Genomic DNA, 20,577 nt, shown 5'->3' on the forward strand with positions numbered 1-20,577 from the left:
ATCAGATTACCAACATGTTGGTAAGGACGGGACTGTTTCTTTGCATTTTGTATGTTGAATATGAGGATATAGATTAGAGAAGAAACTATGTTTTGAAAATCACTCTTTGAAGTAAAGTGATATTCAAATGTTTTCTTGAATGGTTACTAACTGACCAAATAATGTCTAACCAAAAGATAAGAGCAACTATTTCAGAGGTTCAAAAATATTAGTATTAAAGCTATGCCCTACAGCAAAATACTGCATATGATAAATATGTATCATTTTCCAGTTGTCTCCCTAAGTAGTTATGCTGATCAAATAAATAGGTAACCGATGGACATAAATGATTGAACACAGCTAATTTCATTCATCTGGAGGTTATAGCATTATTTGTATCGGCATTTAATGTGTCATTTCAGGCTTCAGTGCAAAACATAAATACAGTTAATAGAGTCTGACAAGGCTTGTGCCTGATCTAATTAGCAGCTGAACATTGGAATAATAATCTGGTGTAGCACCATGACGGTGACAATGTGGATTCAGCAATCTTAATCTCCGCATCTCACAAATTTAAGTTTGTTAAGAATGCTTATCATAAATCAATCCAAGACCCATAGCATCAAGTCTCATCTCCAGCCCAGCATCATGGCTAATAGCACTGGATACGCTTTTTCTCCATAAAGGCATCTATTCCTTTTATAAAGCTGCCTTCAAAAAGGGTCTCTCCTATCTTTGGGGAGTGCTTATTAGCATTTTTGTGAATTGAAATTTTGTGGGCATGTTACAGGCATTTCACCAAATGGGAGGCTGGTCTTTCACAAAGCAGCTGTCATAATGGACAATTATAAAATTTATTAATTAAAAAAAGGCTAACAAGGTAGCTGCCTGTTGCTGCCTTTAAGACAGCATCAATTTTACCTTTTTATGTAGTTGGATAGGTAATCAGGGTTCCTTACATAAAACATTGGATAGCAGCCAACCTTTTTTCCCTAAATGATTTTAGGCCTGATTTTTTTTTATTCTTGGAAACATGCTGCTGAAAATTGGTCCTTTGCAACATTATCAGGCTTCTTTTGGGCTTTGATTAATGAAGAGCAAGTGTCAATATTTAAAACCGTCCTCAATTGCATACTTCGTATCATATGATACGAAGTATGCATATGATAAATATGTATCATTTTCCAGTTGTCTCCCTAAGTAGTTATGCTGATCAAATAAATAGGTAACCGATGGACATAAATGATTGAACACAGCTAATTTCATTCATCTGGAGGTTATAGCATTATTTGTATCAGCATTTAATGTGTCATTTCAGGCTTCAGTGCAAAACATAAATACAGTTAATAGAGTCTGACAAGGCTTGTGCCTGATCAAGTTCAAGTGACTGAATATGAAGTAGCCTTAGATATGCCAGAGAGGTTTCTTAGATGACCTTGGGTCAATTTATCTCAGCCCAGCTTACCTAACAGGGTTGTTACGGTGGGGGAAAATAGAAGGGGTGCTAAGTATGCTGACTTACTTGTAAATAAAAAACCTGGACATTGGGCAGTGTTTCCCTTCACTAAGTCTGCATGCATTCTTAGGGCGTGACATAAATTCCTAAATTCCAACTATTTAGTATTGTTCAGATACCCAGATCTGCCCTATAAACTTCCCTCCAATTAAATTGTAGCTTCTTTGGTCTGCTGAGGCCGCTGTAAGCACAGTCCTAAGTGTCATTCTATCTATACATGAAACTGCTGTAACCCTCAGCATTAGGGCTTTTCTTTTGCTGCAGCAAATCAAGTGGCAGAATTTAATTTTGTGTCCTTTGAAATACAGGCCTGTATATCTCCAGTGAATATTAGATTGGTTATGTTCAAAACATTTTTATACCCACATTCCTCTGGAGAAAGGTGCAGATATTCTGCTAATAAATTTTTTTCCATGACCATCAGCTAGAACAGAACATGTATGATAGTCCCACATTCATAACAGTTTGACTCAACTATAAATGTAGGTAAGAATAATTTTCCCCTTGCCTCTTTTTTTCTGGAGTATTTGTTTAAATGGCAAAGTCAATTCACCCAATCTCCATTCCACAATTTTAAAGGCCACAATACAGTAGTAGCAAGTCTAATATTTTCAGTGTAGCATTTAATTTTACATTCTACTGAACATAATGTTGTTTTCTTACAACAAATTGGAGCACTTTCCTAGAATTATTCATTCTGGCTTAGTGCTCATTAGATAATTATATTACACCAGTATATTTTGATAGGGATTCCTTCAATAGGCATTTACCTTGTTTAGCGTATTTATTCTTTAAAAAGAGAAACAAATCTAACCCTCTACCCATATTAATACATAATCACTGTGGGCAAAACTATGGAGTTACTACAGTTTTACACAATGAATATTGCCTGGGTAAATTTTTATTTTTTTTAATCCAGGTAAGCCCCCATCCAATTTCTTCTTGCCGTACCCTAAATGTTCCATCCTTCACTACTTAATTGTACATGGGTGATTTTTCATACCATGGAATTTTCAGAGAATCAGATTTCTTAACATTGTAAAACTGTTCTTCATTTCTTTCTAGTTTTCACTGATCACTGGAGCACTGATGACCACATAAAGACATAATGAACTGAATAGATTACATATCTTCTCTCAAATTAACATCACTGTTTGCAACTGAAAGGATATGTGTAAATGGATACCGTACATGAAAACTTGGATCAAGCACAACTTTTGTGGTTAGTTATAGCACTTTCCATTTCTAACTAAAACGAGTTTCATTTTTTTAAAAGTAGATTTGGCTTCAGTGATGTCAGGAAGCACTGGCAAAACTGCAGCAAAATTCAGAGATAGCGGCAGGCTTGCCTTTTTGAGACAACTATTATATTATTTGAAATTATTCTTCACCTGCTGAAAATCAAAAAGAAGCAAGTGGTATGTTTTAAAGTAGCATTTATTATTGCCATAAAAATATGTGTACAATAGAAATGCTATCATTAAGAGTGCAGACCCCGTGCTGAATGTTAATTTTCAAAAAATTAAGCTGGATTTTTTTTTTGAACTGAACTACGGATTGCAGCTTTTGTAGTATTTCCTCATCACCCGAGAGGGGTTTATGCGAGAATGCTTTGTTTCCTACACCAGTTCTGCTGCTTTAGAAACAAAGGGAAATTGGCTAATACTAAAGATGTACAAAATGTTTCACGCATTAACAGCCAGCTTTAGGAGGACAATGCCCAAACTGATACGCATGTTTTGGCTTGATGGATTGTGAATAGCAAACAAGAGTTGTTTTGTTTCAGGCAGAAATGATCTTTTTGGGGTGGGGGTGGGAGGGGGAAGAGAGACACGCAGGAACCCTGGCACCTGAAGGGAAGGCAAATCCTGGGCCAATCAGGGAGAAAGGCAAGCCAGTGCTACATGCCATTCTGGAATGTCAGCAATGGCAAAGAAGAGGGAAGGTGCCAGGGAAATAGGGACAAGGGCCACCGGGATATGCCCTACTAGAACACTGGAGATGGCTTAAAGGGAAAAGTACTGGGAAAAGGCTGGCGCAGATCTCCTCTTTTCCCCTTCCTTCCATTGGCTGTTCCCAGTATGAGGAGCTATGGCTCACTGGGAAGCATTGAGGGAGAGGAAGGGAAAGAGGAGTAATACATGCCACCTTAGCCCTATTTGGCCCACTTGGATTTTGTTCCATCTGAAACGCAGAATAACCAAAGTATTCTGGGCTTGGGGGTCTGCTTAACTCTGGCTGATACGTAACAATTCAACAGAACGCTTGGAATACAGCAGATTGTTTAAAGCATTTTTCCCATGTCATGTACGTATACTCCTACCTAACGTGAAGAAATCAATAGATACATCTCATAATTTACATTCCTAAAAAGGGTCAGATTTTTTTTTTCTTGAGCACCTAATTACATTTATATATTTAAATAAAATTTATTAACATAAGCAGATGTCATCATATAGGGCATCTTGAAATTTAAACGGTCGCCATCCGACCTTCAAAAAAAGTGATGTTACTTGAGCTTTCTAACTACATCATTTGCTTTCTTTTCCTTTATTTTCTGTCTCTTGTATTTGCTGAACATAATTAACTTACGAGAGCTTTGCTATATTTGATAAGCATTAGTTTATGCATACATGTACATACATATCTTTATGTATGTATGTACACAAATATATACAATCTTTATATAAAAACTACTGAGGCATTACATGTCACACCACTGAGGTAGTACTTTCAGGATTAATACGCATTAGTCGTGAAACATTCCTCAGATCCTGCAACTGCTTAGCAGGCTTTCCAACACCTTCCTCAAATCTTTTTTCCACAACAGGAAGGACAGTTTCATAGAGGAAAGATGCATTTTGCCTGATGAATGCTTTCTTCTCAGGATCCTGTTCACACCGTAAACTGTAATCAACATGTTGGATGGCCACAAGGATTATCTCCATCAGACTTTCTAGCAGAACCATGTGCAGCTCAGGGAAATACAACTTGAGAGCTTCCTCCAAGAAAGCCATGGTCTGTTTCGTGAAAGCCACAACAGTGTAGCTAAGATTCACCCAGCAGTCATCTCCAGTGTACTGGTCAAAACTGGTCACACCACAATTCCTCATTTCCTCTCTAAGCTTGCCTAAGGCTTCAGGGGTCATCAGGTTCATTCTCCTCCACATCTCTTCAGAGTTACGATGTTTTGTGGCCTCAATTATGATGTCTTTGTAGCTCTGCAAAGCCCCTTCGATATCTTTTACTAGTAGGGCATGAATAATGAAGGTCAAATCCAGACCAATACTGCTGAGTTGCTTACAATGTTCCTTGGCCACCTTCAACAACAAATGACATGATTAATTAAATTAAATCTAAAGAAATTGCACAACAGAGAGATGGTAAAATTATCTTCCCATGGGAAACATTAAAGAACACTGACACATAGCTGAGGACAGAGCTTTTCAACCTTTTCACCCATTGTACCACTTTTAGGATATGGCAACATCCAAGTACCACCAGTCGCCTAGCAAGGTGTCAAAAACTTGACCAAAAAAAGAGGAAAAAAGTGATGAAGTACAGGTAGTCCTTGACTTACAGCAGTTTGCTTAGTGACTGTTCGAAGTTACAATGGCACTGAAAAAAGTGCCCCCCCAAGCCACAGCCGAGCAAGACACCCGCCTGCCCACCCGGCTGCGCTCTTCCTCCTGTCCGAGGTTTTTATTGTTGTGAGCATTTCTGTCGAGGATTGGCAGCGGGGGTGGGTTGGGTGTTTGGTTTTTCTTCCGCCCACTTTGCTAGATGGTTGCAGCAGGTTTTGGTCACTTCACATGACCCCGGGAACACTGTGACTGTCATAAATATGAATCAGTTGCCAAGCATCTGAATGTAAATCACAGGACCCTGGAGATGCTGCAACATTCCAGCTGATCGGCGCTTCTTCTGGGCTCAGCAGGAGCACCAGGATCAGCTCCAAGCTCCAGCTGGAGACTGGTGCTGATCCTGGCACTTCCACTGAGCCCTGACAGCCCCGAAGAAGCGCCAATCAGCTGGAAAGCGGTGCTGAGCCCTGACAGCCCTGCAGCTCCAGCTATCTCTCACTCAGGCTTCTGCCGTGCTGCCACCGGTTTAGCTCATTCCCCTCCCCCACTACCCTCTTTCTAGGATGGTCACGTACCACCTGCCAGGTGCCAATGTACCATAGGTGGTACCCGTACCACTGGTTGAAAAGCCCTGGCTTAGGACTACTTCAAAACCAATCTCTGGATAGTATCACAGTGTGGATCATTAATAGATAATTGTCTAATCCAGGGGTGGACCACATTTTAATCAGCTGACAATCACATTTCTTGGGAGAATCTGCTGCCGAATGTCAATGAGGGATGTTAACATCTATTACATAATAGGCAGAAAGATGAAGGGGATGAGGGAAGGAAAGTTATAAATACTAAATGTAATATGAATTCAGAAGGTGGTTCTTTTCTACCAGGACCTAATTCAATATATGGCACAAGTACTTCAAAGTTTGTATAAAGCTCAAAAGAGGCTTTGTGCCACTCAATAAATATGAACAGAGACTGTCTCATGTTTGGAGACTGCATTTCAAGATACATTATTTCTTAAGTTTCTTATTCAACCTGCCCACAAATATACGACAGAGGAAGAATGAAATTTATGAACAGTTTTAAGCCTCATTCTTGGCTTTTATTGTCCCACTTAATTTTATTAAAGGCAACACAGATCTAATCCATGTAACATTACTTAGGCTAAAATTTAAGTAAAAATAAAAAAATTTGCTGTAACCATCTTAATTTAAAACATATAAATGAAACTTGCTTCATACATTTAAAAGAAACACATTTAAATTATTTCCCTAATGTTAATGTCTATATGAAATAAAACTGGATAAAAGACAAGTTTCATTTCCATTACTCCCACCATTTAGGTGAACAGAAAAGAGTAGTCTGTATTCCATTCCATTCTTTTCAGAGATAAGAGAAAAAATAAAACCTGACAGATATGTGCTTGCAACTTGCTTTGAACAGTAAAAAAGCAACATTATAAGGAGGCTCATCCTTTGTTCTACAAAGCAAAATGTACTTTTTCAGGTAAGACAGGATCTGTGGTTAAGATCCAGCTGCTGTGCAAAGGCAGTGCACATGACTAACCTGTCTTTTCCAAATTTTAGAGGGCAAGTCCGTTTACCACAAGCAGAACTGGAAATGAAAATGTTGCTGTCTTCCAGCTCTTTTACCAATTGAACATAGGCATTTTGTTTTGTGTAACAAAACAAAATGCTGTATGTGTATTTCTGCTCTCCTGTGTGGCATTTATGTGTATATATGTATTAGGAGGCATCAGCATAATCTCCAAGCTGCTGATATGACTAGGCAGGAGAAGGATTTAGAATTGAACAGCCACTACATTCCAAAACACTGCTCAAATACTTCTCCCTTAGGGATGCACTGACAGACTTTTCCAGTTTTTATTCCATTCCCCTCCATTTACTTACCTTTACACACTCAGCAGCAGTAGATAAACTCTCCTTACTATCAAACACCTGTTTGCTGAAGGCATCTACAAACATCCGCATGGTAGACCGGGCCCAGACCACAAAAGCTGAGTAACACCCGCTGTTTCCAGCAAAGTCTGTCTGAAACTCTCTTGCAGTCTCTAGCAGGCTGGTAAAGAAGACATGACAAAGTTTGTGAATATACAGCAAAGTGGCACCCTCAATGCGCAACTGTCGGATGGCTGTGTGAACAGCAGCTTCCCTATTTTTCAAGAAAAGCTCACATGCTTTCGTTGACTGGCCCAAGCGAATGAGCTGAGAAACAGCTCGTCGGGTAGCTCTGGGCCCTCCTCGGAGAGACCTATCTGGAGACAATTCAAACACAAGGACCTCAGTGAGCTGTCGGACCCTTTCATCTACCTTTGCTCGCAATTCTTTAACCATCTGGGTCACAGGTTTGTCACTCAGATATTCCTTCAGCTTATCTAACAAATCAACGGCCCCTTCGAAGTCTCTCTGAGCAATGCAGACATCTAAGTCTTCCGGCAGTTCCTGAATCCATTCTAATGACAGATCCACCATTTCTTCTTCCAGTGTTGCCTTCCCTTCCTCCTTCTCCTCTTCTTCCTCGTCTGCTTCAAAAGGATTTGTAGTCTCAGCAGGCAGTGGAAGAGTCCGCGTCGGCACCTCCTGCTCCAGCCTTCGTTTCTCACTGAGAACTCGATTTCTTTTCGCCTCCTCCAGCACTTCCAACCACTCTTTCTTGATCTTGGCATTCTCAGCCTGGAAGATGCGACTCTCGGGGAACATAAGCAACTTGAACATATCCTTCATGGGGGGGTTGTCCTTGACATTAACCACAGCCAGCCCATCCAGCGGGTAGAGGGCATCGTAACGGTACACGCCCCGCCGGTTGGGCAGCCAGGCTGCCACCAGCAGGCAGTCATTCATGAGGAAAGCGTGCACTTTCTGGATCTGCACCATGTGGTCGGCGTCGTATTCCACCAGGTCCCCGTTGTACACCAGGTACTTGCCGGGGCTCTCTGGAAGCAGGTCTCGGCAGCCCTCCACTTTCTCCAGGAGGGTGGTGAGAGTTCGCTGTCGGCCTTCCTCGCTGGCCGAGGCGTCCTTGCCGGAGAGAGGCAGGAAGGGGTTGGCGTGGGGGTCGGTGGCGGCCGCGGCAGCTCGCCGGGCTCCCGCCACAGCCGGGTCTTCTCGCTCGCCGGCATTGGCCTGCAGCAAGAGGGCCTGGGTGACGGTTTCCATGATGCCTTTCTGCTCGGTGAGGATGTGGCTGAGCTGGTACATCTCGCTCTCCAGGTAGCTGATCTCGCGGGCCGTCTCGATGAACTGCCGGTAGTTCTGGTAGACGTTGCGCTTGAGGCTCTGCGCCGTCTCCTCGCTCAGCGCCTGAATGCGCTGCCGGTGCTCCTGCAGGTCCCGGTCGCCGTCCGACTGCTGGGACAGCTGCTTCACGTACTCCTCCGCCGCGTAACTGCCGGACTCCAGTTGCCGCCGCAAACGGCTAGCGCCACCCACGGCGGCCACCTCCCCGAGAGACACCGCCATGCCTGAGCCGGAGCAGCGAAAAGACCCAAAGGGCAGAGACGAAGGAAGGAGGCCCACGGAGGAAACACTCCGAAGGGCGCCTGCGCCGGGAAAAAAAAAGAAAAAAAAAGGAAGAGTCGCTCGCGAGGATCTTCAGGCGAGAAGAGCCTGCGGGAAACGTCAAACGTCAAGGAACGGCGACACGTCGCTCTCCGTTTCGCACGTTACCATAGATGTATCTCGCGTAGACCAGCCTTCAGTTCCGGATGTCTGGAGAGAAGCGCAAGCGCGTTGCAGCATCGAAGCCTAATGAGAGATTTTTTTTACCAGACGTGGGGCTTAGCGCATGCGCCAGATTGAACAGCCGCTTCCGGCGGGTGGATGGCGGCTGGCGGCGGCTCGGATGTGGCTTCTTCCGAGGCACGATGGACGAGGACTTTTTGCTGGCCCTGCAGTTGCAGGAGGAATGGGAAGCGGAGGACGAGGAGGTGCGGGCTCGGACGATCTCCTCTGATCCTCCGCGGCCGCTCTCGCTGATGGACGATGCCTGGGAGTTGCTGGACCCGAACCCCGACGTGAGGGGCCTCTTCCTTCAGTTCAACGAGACCCTCTTCTGGGGGCGCCTGGCGGCGGTGGAAGTAAAATGGAGCCCGCGCATGACTCTGTACGTGTACGCCGGGGAAAGGCATCCCTAAAGAGACGCCCTCCAGGGATGGTGGGACTACCACTCCCAGAATTCTCTGCTGCTTGCAGTTCTGGGAATGGTAGTGCAGAGAATATTGGGGGAGGCGGGGGAAGGAAAGACTGTCTCGCAGGCTCAGGTTGTCAACAAAGATGCCTCTAGAGCAGGGGTCGGCAACCTCGGCTCTTTTATGACTCGTGGACTTCAACTCCCAGAATTCCTGAGCCAGCATAGCTGGCTCAGGAATTCTGGGAGTTGAAGTCCACGAGTCATAAAAGAGCCGAGGTTGCCGACCCCTGCTCTAGAGCTGCTCCCATTGCGCCCCCCCTTTTTAAAAAGGTAGAGCACATCTACCCATTAAAAATTTGCAACATTTTTATCTGATGATGGTTTGATAGCTTAAGTTAAAGGTAAAGGTTCCCCCGCACATGCGTGCTAGTCGTTTCCGACCCTAGGGGCCGGTGCTCATCTCCGTTTCAAAGCCGAAGAGCCAGCGCTTGTCCGAGGACGTCTCCGTGGTCATGTGGCCGGCATGACTAGACGCCAAAGGCGCACGGAACGCTGTTACCTTCCCACCGTAGTGGTCCCTATTTTTCTACTTGCATTTTTTACATGCTTTCGAACTGCTAGGTTGGCAGAAGCTGGGACGAGTAACAGACGCTCACTCTGTTACGCGGCACTCGGGATTCGACCCGTCAAACTGCCGACCTTCTGATCGACAAGCTCAGCGTCCTAACCCACTGAGCCACCGCATCCCTTTAGCTTAAGTTACGACCCTGATATTTCTGATTCTGATGAGCTTTCCTAGTCAGCCAAGGTTGGATTGCCTGATTGCAAGCAGGCAGAGTTTTTACCTGACAGCCAAGCAGGGCATGCATAATGAGATACATATACTGGTCAAGATCAGCGATATCAATAAAGTTTTTGTACTTGAATCTTGGATTTTATGCTACAAGAAACCAGCAGGATGAGGTAGCAGTGTAATTCAGACCGAGGACTGGGCTGCTTTTAAATACTTTTCTACTTCTCTTTCTTGAAAAATTGCCCTCTTATTAGCAAACTAGTAGATCACAATGGATAACTGTTCCAGTCACATTCTGATATGGTAGATTTTTGTTGTTGGGAAACAAAAATGATAGCTTCTGCTTTGCCTTTTAGGTGTGCTGGAGTTTGCTGCTATGAAGGTCATGGTGGAATGTGCTCCATCCGACTAAGTGAACCACTTTTAAAATTACGGCCAAGAAAAGATCTTGTGGAGGTATTGCAAGATGGAATTCTTTCTATAAAGATGGAATGCAGCATGTACATTTCTTGCAGCCTAACCTGGTTGAAGGCATATATAAACTGGAATATATTTTGTCAGTAACAAATCAGATCTCGAAATATGCTTAATAATATCTGGATAATAGTAAGATATCTAAATGTAGCAAGTAATCATATGAATAGCCAGAACTTTTCTATGAATAGAGCACTTTGATTGATACGTTAGTATTCTGTGTAGTTGCAGAAGTTCAGTACTATATATATGTAATGAAGTACTTTTTCCTAGGAATTAGCTCTCATTTGCTTTAAAGAATGTTTTAATTCTACAAAGATAGAAGAAATAACAAATTCTGTATTGTAAAGAATACCAGGGAACTCCCGTGTACTACTATGTGCCTTATTTCTGATCTATACTAGTATTTTACTTTCTTATATAATGAGATGAGAAATGTCATATGTTGAAAATCCAAGATCTGCTTCTCAGACTCTTTTTCTTCCTCATTATAACATAATAGTGATTTTGACCAAGGGCTTCTCTTAGTTATTGGATTTCAAACAAGGAGATACAAAATTTTGTTATTATGAGGATGGAGAGCCTCTGGTCCATGGCCAGTTAGCTAAGACATCCCATCCAGCCTGTCTTAGTTTTCATGAGATCTCTCCTCCATGATTGTTTTGTGAGAGAGAAGCAAGCTATCTTTCTTAATTTGTTTTGCTTAACTCATTAATGGGGCAAAAAACTTCAATGGATCTATTTGCTTGATAACTGCAAACAGTTCTACATAGCTGTGGAATAAATGCAAAGTAAAAACAATTTAATGAATTCCCATTGTACATCAAGTACATTTGTGCAAACCTGAATTCTAAGCATCAAATTTCACAATACAGTTCATATTTTTCTTACCATATGGGAGATAAACCGAAATTGAGAAATTTCTTTAAAAAATATGCATATGCAATTGTCTTTTTTTTAGAAAATGGATACTTAAGTAATCAATTAATTTCAGACTCTCCTGCATGAAATGATTCATGCCCTGTTGTTTGTTACTAATAATGACAAGGATCGCGAGTCCCATGGTCCAGAGTTCTGCAAACATATGCATCGGATAAATCGCTTAACAGGAGCCAATATTACGGTAAAGGCTTTTTGCGATATATAGACTCATTTTGATTCTTCAAGCACAGAATAAGAGATTGCATGATGAGATGGCAAGCCAGTTCACGGAGGGATAGTATACTCTAGCAGAGTTGATATTTTCAGCCAATCCTCAAGAGTTCTGTTATTTGCAAATGTAGTTTCATCTTTTGGGTTGAGGGCAACTAGAGCAAGTAGAAGAATGTATACCTTCATAAATGTTTACTGAAAATGGGAAAATGGGTAGTTGTGTAATACATACAAATGCTGGTAGAAACACACATATTCTGTAAAAAAGGAATGAATTTATTTTTTTTTAATTTTAATTCCATTTATATCCCGCCCTTCTCCGAAGACTCAGGGCGGCTTACAAGCTTAGCAGTAGTAGCCTTCATTCTATGTATATGCCTGCTTATTAGGGCTTTCGCCCCCCCCCCCCCAAGTGGCATTATTACAAAGTCAGCTTAATTGCCCCCAACAATCTGGGTCCTCATTTTACCTACCTCGGAAGGATGGAAGGCTGAGTCAACCTTGAGCCTGGTGGGATGCGAACCTGCACTAATTGCAGGCAGCTGGTGTTACCTAAGAAGGCATTAGCCCACTGCTCCACCAAGGCTCTTATATGTTGGAAGAAGTGAAAAATAGTTGTATTTAAGAGTGTCCTTTTGCCCATGTTAACAATGTGAAAGTAAGGATTTGAGTATACAGGAGAAACATAAGAAAAGTAGTGAGAGTGGGAAGATTAGTCTTCTGGGCAATAGATTACGGTCAAGAATGAGTGGGTGATTAATTCATACGGACTGAACTTTGAATTGATAATACGAAAAATATATATTAAAATAGTTTGCTTATGTAAAGAAAATACATGTTAATCAGTTTGGAAAACAAATATATGAAGGAAGAATCAGTACACACAGAGAAAGTGAAAGATCAAGAAAGTAGTAATTGGATGGGGGTGTCCAGACCCTCTTATACCTGTAATTTGTTTGATTTATTGTTTCTCACTCCTTTTCTGCACTATGAATTATCACTGCTTACCCTGAAAGGGAATATAGTATAGTATAGCATAGCATTACAGATATGTACGTATTTACATAAAATGAAAATGAAAGTTGTACTGTATTTTTCCCCCCTCCTTGGATTAATTTCAGATCTATCATGAATTTCACGATGAGGTGGATTTCTATCGTCAGCACTGGTGGCGTTGTAATGGACCATGTCAAAATAGGAAGCCTTATTATGGCTATGTAAAACGTGTAATGAATAGGGCACCATCTTCCAATGACTATTGGTGGGCAGAGCACCAAAAGAGCTGTGGAGGAACATTTACCAAGGTCAGAGAGCCCAATAATAGCTCCAAGAAGTGCAAAAAGAAAGGTGATCAAGCAAAAATCCTAAGTGATGATTCACGTATGTACCTTTTGTTATTTACCAACTACGTAACTAAATTCTGTAAGGATAAACGAAAAGGTTAATTAGAAAGCTACTTAATTTTTTTTCTCAGCAGTGCTGTATATAGAATAGTATATAGAATTGTGTTCAGTACAAAAGCAAAAGGCACTGAATTTCTATTTTCTACATGAGGGTGATTTGAGATAAACTTGAACTAGTGATTTGGATTCTAAAAGCAGTTGGAACAGAATGACGTTTTCCGTAAGAGACTTTCTCATTTCCTCAGCTCCACTAGTAAATTAGTTTCCCATCCCAGAATCCTTAAATAGGTATATAGTGGATTTTGTGTGCATGTAGGCCTTAAAGTCTTGATTCCTGGTAACTGCCTGGACAAGTCCTTGTAGTTTTCTTGGCAACAGTTTTCAGATGTTGTTTGCCATTGTTTCCTTCCTAGGTCTACAGAGACCTAAGCCTAAAGTCATCCAGCTGGCTTTATGCCTAAGATGAGATTCATGGTTTCTAGCCTTGTGTCTTAACCACTATATCAGACTGGTTCTCTAAAATAAAAATAGAAAAAATAAATTCCACATAAATTAAAATTTAGCTTGTTGTGCTCATATCCCATATTGGTTTTGCAGAATTCTCACTCCACAAGTGCAATTTTATGGCTGATACATCAAATATTCTGGAAACCTTTCAAGCTCTGTTTTTTCCCCTCTCTACCCACAAATAAATCTGCTAAGTTCATTGTGCAATGGGCATTCCTTAGTACATGTAAATATATCAAGTAGAAAGCATTTGGAATGATTGACATTTATTTGAACTAAAAGAACTTCTGGTGTAATTTCAGGAAAAGCTCATGGAAGCCTCATACAGAGCATAATACCTTTTAGTGGGAAAGGATATATCCTTGGAGGAAAAAGAAGTGAATCATCATTAGAGGGAGCTGTAAGTCCAAGCATTAAGACCAGAGAACTGATCCAGTCACAATATCATTCACCTGCTGGTTCATCTAGGTCAAAACCTAAAAATGAAATCAAGTTTGAGCAAAATATTTCCTGCACAACCATTTCCTCTCCGTTTTCTCAGAGCGATTCTGGAAATAGTTCTGCTTCTAGTATCACATTCCCTAGATTTTCAGTTGCTAACCATAAAGCTTATACTAATGTTAATGGCTCACCAGTTAAAAATGCTTCTTTGGTTGGAAAAAGGTCAGAATCAAATTCTACAAAGGCTCCAACAGATATATCTCACAAAGGGACTCCAGAAACCACAATTTCTATATCAGCTACAATGACTCCAAGATCCCAGTCGCCATCTCAGAGAAATAGCAACACCCATAATGGTGGCCCAGCAAAACGAGCCAGAATGGAAGATTCAGTTATGTTTGTCAACTATTTTGTAAAGAAAGGAGAACTCAAGGAGACTAGTAAACCAGCAATCTCAGAAACATCCACTAATGACCAAAATAGAAACGTGTGTTGCCCTGTCTGTCAATCTGAAGTTTTGGAAACCAAAATCAATGAACACTTAGACCTCTGCCTCTGAAATCTTTTAATGTGATTTTAATCTAAAGCTGCTTTGCCCAAGATTTCTCTATCTGTATTTTTATCTACTGTGTTTTATGGAGAAAAGTTTATATTCAATTTAGTTTTGTGTATGAAACTTTCCTCGGTTTGAAAGTTTTTTCTCAGTACCTATATGCTAATAACACAGTTAACACCGAATGCAACATAAGCCTTGAGAAAAGTGTGTTTTTAAGAGACTGTTGCTTAGTTCTATAATAATTTGATCTGATATTTAACAAAAGGCATGTGTAAGGTAAGAAATTGGAAGTGATATTACATGTATTAATTATGTTGGGAAAAATAATTTGCTATTTTTACATTTTTGTTTGGTTAGGGTTTTGTTAAGACGTTTAAATGCTACATAGGAGAATATAGTTTGAATGTGTGCATTTATTGTGTAAGAGATAGACATGAGATTGTTTTTCCCTGAACTTGAAAGCTGATGTCATATAGTAAACAATACGGGCTACTTTTCTGTTTCCACCTAAAGAGATGGCTCACTAAGTGTTCGCTTTAAAATTATGATGTCCTCTTTTTATTACCAAATTTATAGATTTGGGTTGGATTTCCAAAGCTTTTTTCTTTTGAGTTCAGAAGGGTTAGACAGATTATATCTTGTCTTATGCAATTTTTGATCAGGTAGATGTTTTTCTAAATCATAAGTATATAGGGAAGGCTATGTCATGCTACCATTTCATTTATAAAGTGCCTGTTAGAATGATGTATGCCTATTATTAATAACTTTTGAAACTTATTTCCTCTGAGATGGAAATATATTCTTGCACACAACGCAGTTGATTGTCAGCTATTTGTACAATTAAAAATAAATAACTTTTCAGAAATAGCATCAGAAGTAGAACTCTTCCAAAAATAGATCATGAATTTCATAATCTGCCTTTAAATAAAATTTAGAATGTAACTTGTCTTTATAGGTCAGTTATGTTTTGGTGATCTGATGCGATGCTCCTGTACTAGCTTTTGTTTTTGAGCAGCAATGTTAACATAAGCAAGCAAACATCTATTCAGGCTCGCATATTAGTGTTGACTGGAAAACCTACAATAGGCCACTGCTATGAAAAGAACAGCAGTGGCATCCCTCAGGTTCTTGCTCATCTGAGATTCTACCAATCTGCTGATGTTGGTTCCTTGTCAATAGCCTAGAATGACCGATAAGTGGCCAATAAGGAGAGCAGTTGTTGCTTCATTACACGTACACCTTTCTCTACAATGACGCAACCAGTCTCAAAAAATTATTCAAAATCCACTAAGAAATTTTGAGTTGGAAAAATAAATAAGCAAGTCATCCAAATAGAATGTATTGAAATAATAAGTAATATAAATTACTTCCATTGTGGTTATGCTACATATATATACATGATGATGTTGGCAGATATATGTTTGATTGGGAAATGTGACTTTGATGCCATCAAGATCAACTTTATATGTAAGATGCAGGTTGGCAATAACCTTCAGCACAATCATATTCAGCTTCAGACTCAGATGATGGAATGAGAGGAAGGATCTAGATCAGGGATCCCCAACCCCTGGCTCCTGGACCGGCACCAGTCTGCAGCATGCCAGAAACCGATCTGCACAAACAAAGCCCCATTTGTGGGATGCAAGCAGTACACCTCCATAGAGCCGGTCCCTGGTGCCCAAAAGGTTGAGGACCACTAATCTAGATAAAAGGAAATTTAGAGAATCAACCAATTGTCCAAGGTGCTTAGAAATAATTTAAAATAATATTTGTTGTTAGTTGCGAAGTCATGTCCGACCCATTGTGGACCCCATGGACAACGTTCCTCCAGGCCTTCCTGTCCTCTTATCATCTTCTGGAGTCTATTTAAGCTCGCGCCTACTGCTTCAGTGATTCCATCAGCATTAGGCTCTTCTCCAGTGAGTCCATCCTTCTCTTTTGGTGGTCAGAGTATTTGAGTTTCCATGGCTTTCCTCCCCAGGAGCGTCTTAATTTCTTGGCTGCAGTGATCTGTGGTGATCTTGGAGCCCAGGAAAATAAAATCTGTCACTACCTCCATTTCTTCCCCATCTGTTTGCCAGGAATTGAGAGGGCCGGATGTCATGATCTTGGTTTTCTTCTTGTTAAGTTTCAACCCAACTTTTGCACTCTCTTCACCCACAAGAGGTTCTTTAGTTCCTCTTCACTTTCTGCCATTAGAGTGGTATCATCTGCATATCTTAGGTTGTTGATATTTCTCCCGGCAATTTTAATTCCAACTTTTGATTCATTTAACCCTGCCTTTCTCATTATGTGCTCTGCATATAAGTTAAATAGGCAGGGCAACAGTATACAGCCTTGCCAGACTCCTTTCCCAATTTTGAACCAATTAGTGGTTCTGTGTCCAGTTCTCACTGTTGCTTCTTGACCCGCATATAGGTTTCTCAAGAGACAAATAAGATGGTCTGGTACTCCTATCTCTTTAAGAACTGGCCACAGTTTGTTGTGATCCACACAATCAAATGCTTTAGCATAGTCAATGAAGCAGGAGGTAGATGTTTTTCTGGAACTCCCTAGCTTTCTCCGTGATCCAGTGTATGTTGGCAATTTGATCTCTAGTTCCTCTGCCTCTTTGAAATCCTGCCTGTACTTCTGGCAGTTCTCGATCCACATACTGCTGAAGTCTAGCTTGTAGGATTTTAAGCATAACTTTACTAGCATGTGAAATGAGTGCAATGGTGCGATAGTTTGAACATTCAAACTATCTGCCTTTCTTTGGAATTGGAATGTAAACTGATCTTTTCCAATCCTGTGGCCACTGTTGAGGTTTTCAAATTTGCTTGCAAATTTGAGTGTAGCACTTTTACTGCATCATCTTTTAAGATTTTGAATAGCTCAGTTGGAATACTGTCACCTCCACTAGCTTTGTTGTGGCTCAGCTTTCCTAAGGCCCACTTCACATTCTAGGATGTCTGGCTCGAGGTCAGTGACCACCTTATTGTGGTTATCAGGGACGTTAAGCTCGTTCTTGTATAGTTCTTCTGTGTAATTTTTCCAACCTCTGTTAGGTCCCTGCCATTTTGATCCTTTTGCATGAAACGTTCCCTTCCTCTCCAATTTTCTTGAAGAGATCTCTGGTCTTCCCTATTCTATTGTTTTCTTCTAATTATTTGCACTGTTCATTTAAAAAGACATTCTTATCTCTTCTAGCTATTTTCTGGAATTCTCCATTCAGTTGGGTGTATCTTTCTTTTTCTCCCTTGCCTTTTGCTTCCCTCCTTTCCTCAGCTACAGTATTTGCAAAGCTTCCTCAGATAGCCATTTTGCTTTCTTGCATTTCTTTTTCTTTGGGATGGTTTTAGTTGCTACCTCTTGTACAATGTTGCAAACCTCCGTCCATAATTCTTCAGGCACTCTGCCTATCAGATCTAATTCCTTAAATCTATTTCTCACCTCTACTGTATATTCTTCAGGGATATGATTTAGTTCATACCTGAGTGGCCTTCTGCTTTTCCCTACTTTCTTCAGTTTAAGCCTAAATTTTGCAACGAGAAGCTCGTGGTCTGAGCCACAGTCAGCTCCTGGTCTTGGTTTTACTGACTGTATAGAGCTTCTCCATCTTTGGCTGCAGAGCACAGTCAATCTGATTTCTGTGTTGACTGTCTGGTGATGTCCATGTGTACAGCCGTCTCTTGGGTTGTTGGAAAAGTGTTTGCTATGACCATTGTATTCTCTTGACAAAATTCTGTCAGCCTGTGCCCTGCTTCATTTTGTACTCCAAGGCCCAACTTGCCTGTTATTCCGGTTTAAAATAATATAAGCTCAACTAAAACATAAACTACAGTTGTTTGAAAAGTGCATCAAACCAATGTAGTGAAAAGACAGACTGTAAAATACATTTCCATTTAACAATATGGAAAAACAAGCAGAAAATTTGCCAAAACAAATGTAAGTTGACAATTATTGTGTTCACGCATTATGGATTATACTCTATTAAACAAGCTACATTTTGGCTGGATTCAGATAATACATCAAAACTACTCTGTACAAAGAAACAAAACTTTAGGGTATTAACAGCAGACGTATAGATACAAGAAACAGGTTTGCTCCCAAAGCTGATTGGATTATGGCAACAGATATAGGAACAAAAAAAGTTAAAAGATTCACTAGATACAAAAAAGAGGGATGACGTAAAAACTTTGCATTAGAATATTGAGGTAAATAGAATATGAAGCAACTTTTAGAAGAAAAATATGAAGAGAAATGTAAAGGAAACCATGATTATAATCACAGGCATCCATGAAGGGGCCAACATAGAATGAAGGCTACTGCTAAGCTTGTAAGCCGCCCTGAGTCTTCGGAGAAGGGCGGGATATAAATGGAATTAAAATAAAAATAAATAAATAAAATAAAAATGTGTCATGATGCAAAATCTACAACTTATGTGCTTGCATTAGACTGATACAAACATGTAAGGATGGAGTTTGCCTCATGACATCATGTGAGACAAATAATTGTTCTGTTATAATCTGTACATTATGTTCTATGCCTTTTGGGTAATGCAGCTTGAGCATAATTACCGAGTCTAGATGGTATCCATCTGAATTCAATTGACATTGCTAATTAACAAAAATATATAAAACAAGCATAGAACAAGACATACGTGACTTATTCAAGTAACTGATCAAATTTATTCATTTTTTTATTTTATTTATTTACAGGGAGTGCAGAATTATTAGGCAAGTTGTATTTTTGAGGATTAATTTTATTATTGAACAACAACCATGTTCTCAATGAACCCAAAAAACTCATTAATATCAAAGCTGAATATTTTTGGAAGTAGTTTTTAGTTTGTTTTTAGTTATAGCTATTTTAGGGGGATATCTGTGTGTGCAGGTGACTATTACTGTGCATAATTATTAGGCAACTTAACAAAAAACAAATATATACCCATTTCAATTATTTATTTTTACCAGTGAAACCAATATAACATCTCAACATTCACAAATATACATTTCTGACATTCAAAAACATAACAAAAACAAATCAGTGACCAATATAGCCACCTTTCTTTGCAAGGACACTCAAAAGCCTGCCATCCATGGATTCTGTCAGTGTTTTGATCTGTTCACCATCAACATTGCGTGCAGCAGCAACCACAGCCTCCCAGACACTGTTCAGAGAGGTGTACTGTTTTCCCTCCTTGTAAATCTCACATTTGTTGATGGACCACAGGTTCTCAATGGGGTTCAGATCAGGTGAACAAGGAGGCCATGTCATTAGATTTCCTTCTTTTATACCCTTTCTTGCCAGCCACGCTGTGGAGTACTTGGACGCGTGTGATGGAGCATTGTCCTGCATGAAAATCATGTTTTTCTTGAAGGATGCAGACTTCTTCCTGTACCACTGCTTGAAGAAGGTGTCTTCCAGAAACTGGCAGTAGGACTGGGAGTTGAGCTTGACTCCATCCTCAACCCGAAAAGGCCCCACAAGCTCATCTTTGATGATACCAGCCCAAACCAGTACTCCACCTCCACCTTGCTGGCGTCTGAGTCGGACTGGAGCTCTCTGCCCTTTACCAATCCAGCCACGGGCCCATCCATCTGGCCCATCAAGACTCACTCTCATTTCATCAGTCCATAAAACCTTAGAAAAATCAGTCTTGAGATATTTCTTGGCCCAGTCTTGACGTTTCAGCTTGTGTGTCTTGTTCAGTGGTGGTCGTCTTTCAGCCTTTCTTACCTTGGCCATGTCTCTGAGTATTGCACACCTTGTGCTTTTGGGCACTCCAGTGATGTTGCAGCTCTGAAATATGGCCAAACTGGTGGCAAGTGGCATCTTGGCAGCTGCACGCTTGACTTTTCTCAGTTCATGGGCAGTTATTTTGCGCCTTGGTTTCTCCACACGCTTCTTGCGACCCTGTTGACTATTTTGAATGAAACGCTTGATTGTTCGATGATCACGCTTCAGAAGCTTTGCAATTTTAAGAGTGCTGCATCCCTCTGCAAGATATCTCACTATTTTTGACTTTTCTGAGCCTGTCA

At 40.7% G+C, this 20,577-nt stretch overlaps 3 protein-coding genes across 3 annotated transcripts in view; 1 reads left to right on the forward strand and 2 right to left on the reverse strand.

The window, feature by feature from the left end:
* Nucleotides 1–2,514: 2,514 nt before the first annotated feature.
* Nucleotides 2,515–8,838, reverse strand: EXOC8 (exocyst complex component 8). The gene is made up of 2 exons (XM_083352913.1): nucleotides 6,990–8,838; nucleotides 2,515–4,815 (listed from the first exon to the last, which is right to left on the reverse strand). Exons 1-2 carry the CDS (start codon nucleotides 8,556–8,558, stop codon nucleotides 4,207–4,209), a joined length of 2,178 nt encoding a protein of 725 aa, XP_083209039.1. The 5' UTR covers nucleotides 8,559–8,838; the 3' UTR covers nucleotides 2,515–4,206.
* A 77-nt stretch (nucleotides 8,839–8,915) lies between these two features.
* SPRTN (SprT-like N-terminal domain) lies at nucleotides 8,916–15,465 on the forward strand. The gene is made up of 5 exons (XM_083361279.1): nucleotides 8,916–9,201; nucleotides 10,378–10,477; nucleotides 11,490–11,618; nucleotides 12,769–13,027; nucleotides 13,860–15,465. The coding sequence occupies exons 1-5, from the start codon at nucleotides 8,963–8,965 to the stop codon at nucleotides 14,555–14,557; spliced, it is 1,425 nt and encodes a 474-aa protein (XP_083217405.1). The 5' UTR covers nucleotides 8,916–8,962; the 3' UTR covers nucleotides 14,558–15,465.
* EGLN1 (egl-9 family hypoxia inducible factor 1) overlaps nucleotides 13,951–20,577 on the reverse strand; it is a 31,091-nt gene continuing 24,464 nt past the window's right edge. Inside the window, exon 6 of the transcript XR_014492338.1 lies at nucleotides 13,951–14,033. The gene's annotated coding sequence lies outside the window, so the exon portion shown is untranslated. The remainder of the gene's footprint in view (nucleotides 14,034–20,577) is intronic.

The sequence above is a fragment of the Vipera ursinii genome, assembly GCF_947247035.1.
Source record: "Vipera ursinii genome assembly, chromosome: 1".
NCBI lineage: Eukaryota > Metazoa > Chordata > Lepidosauria > Squamata > Viperidae > Vipera > Vipera ursinii.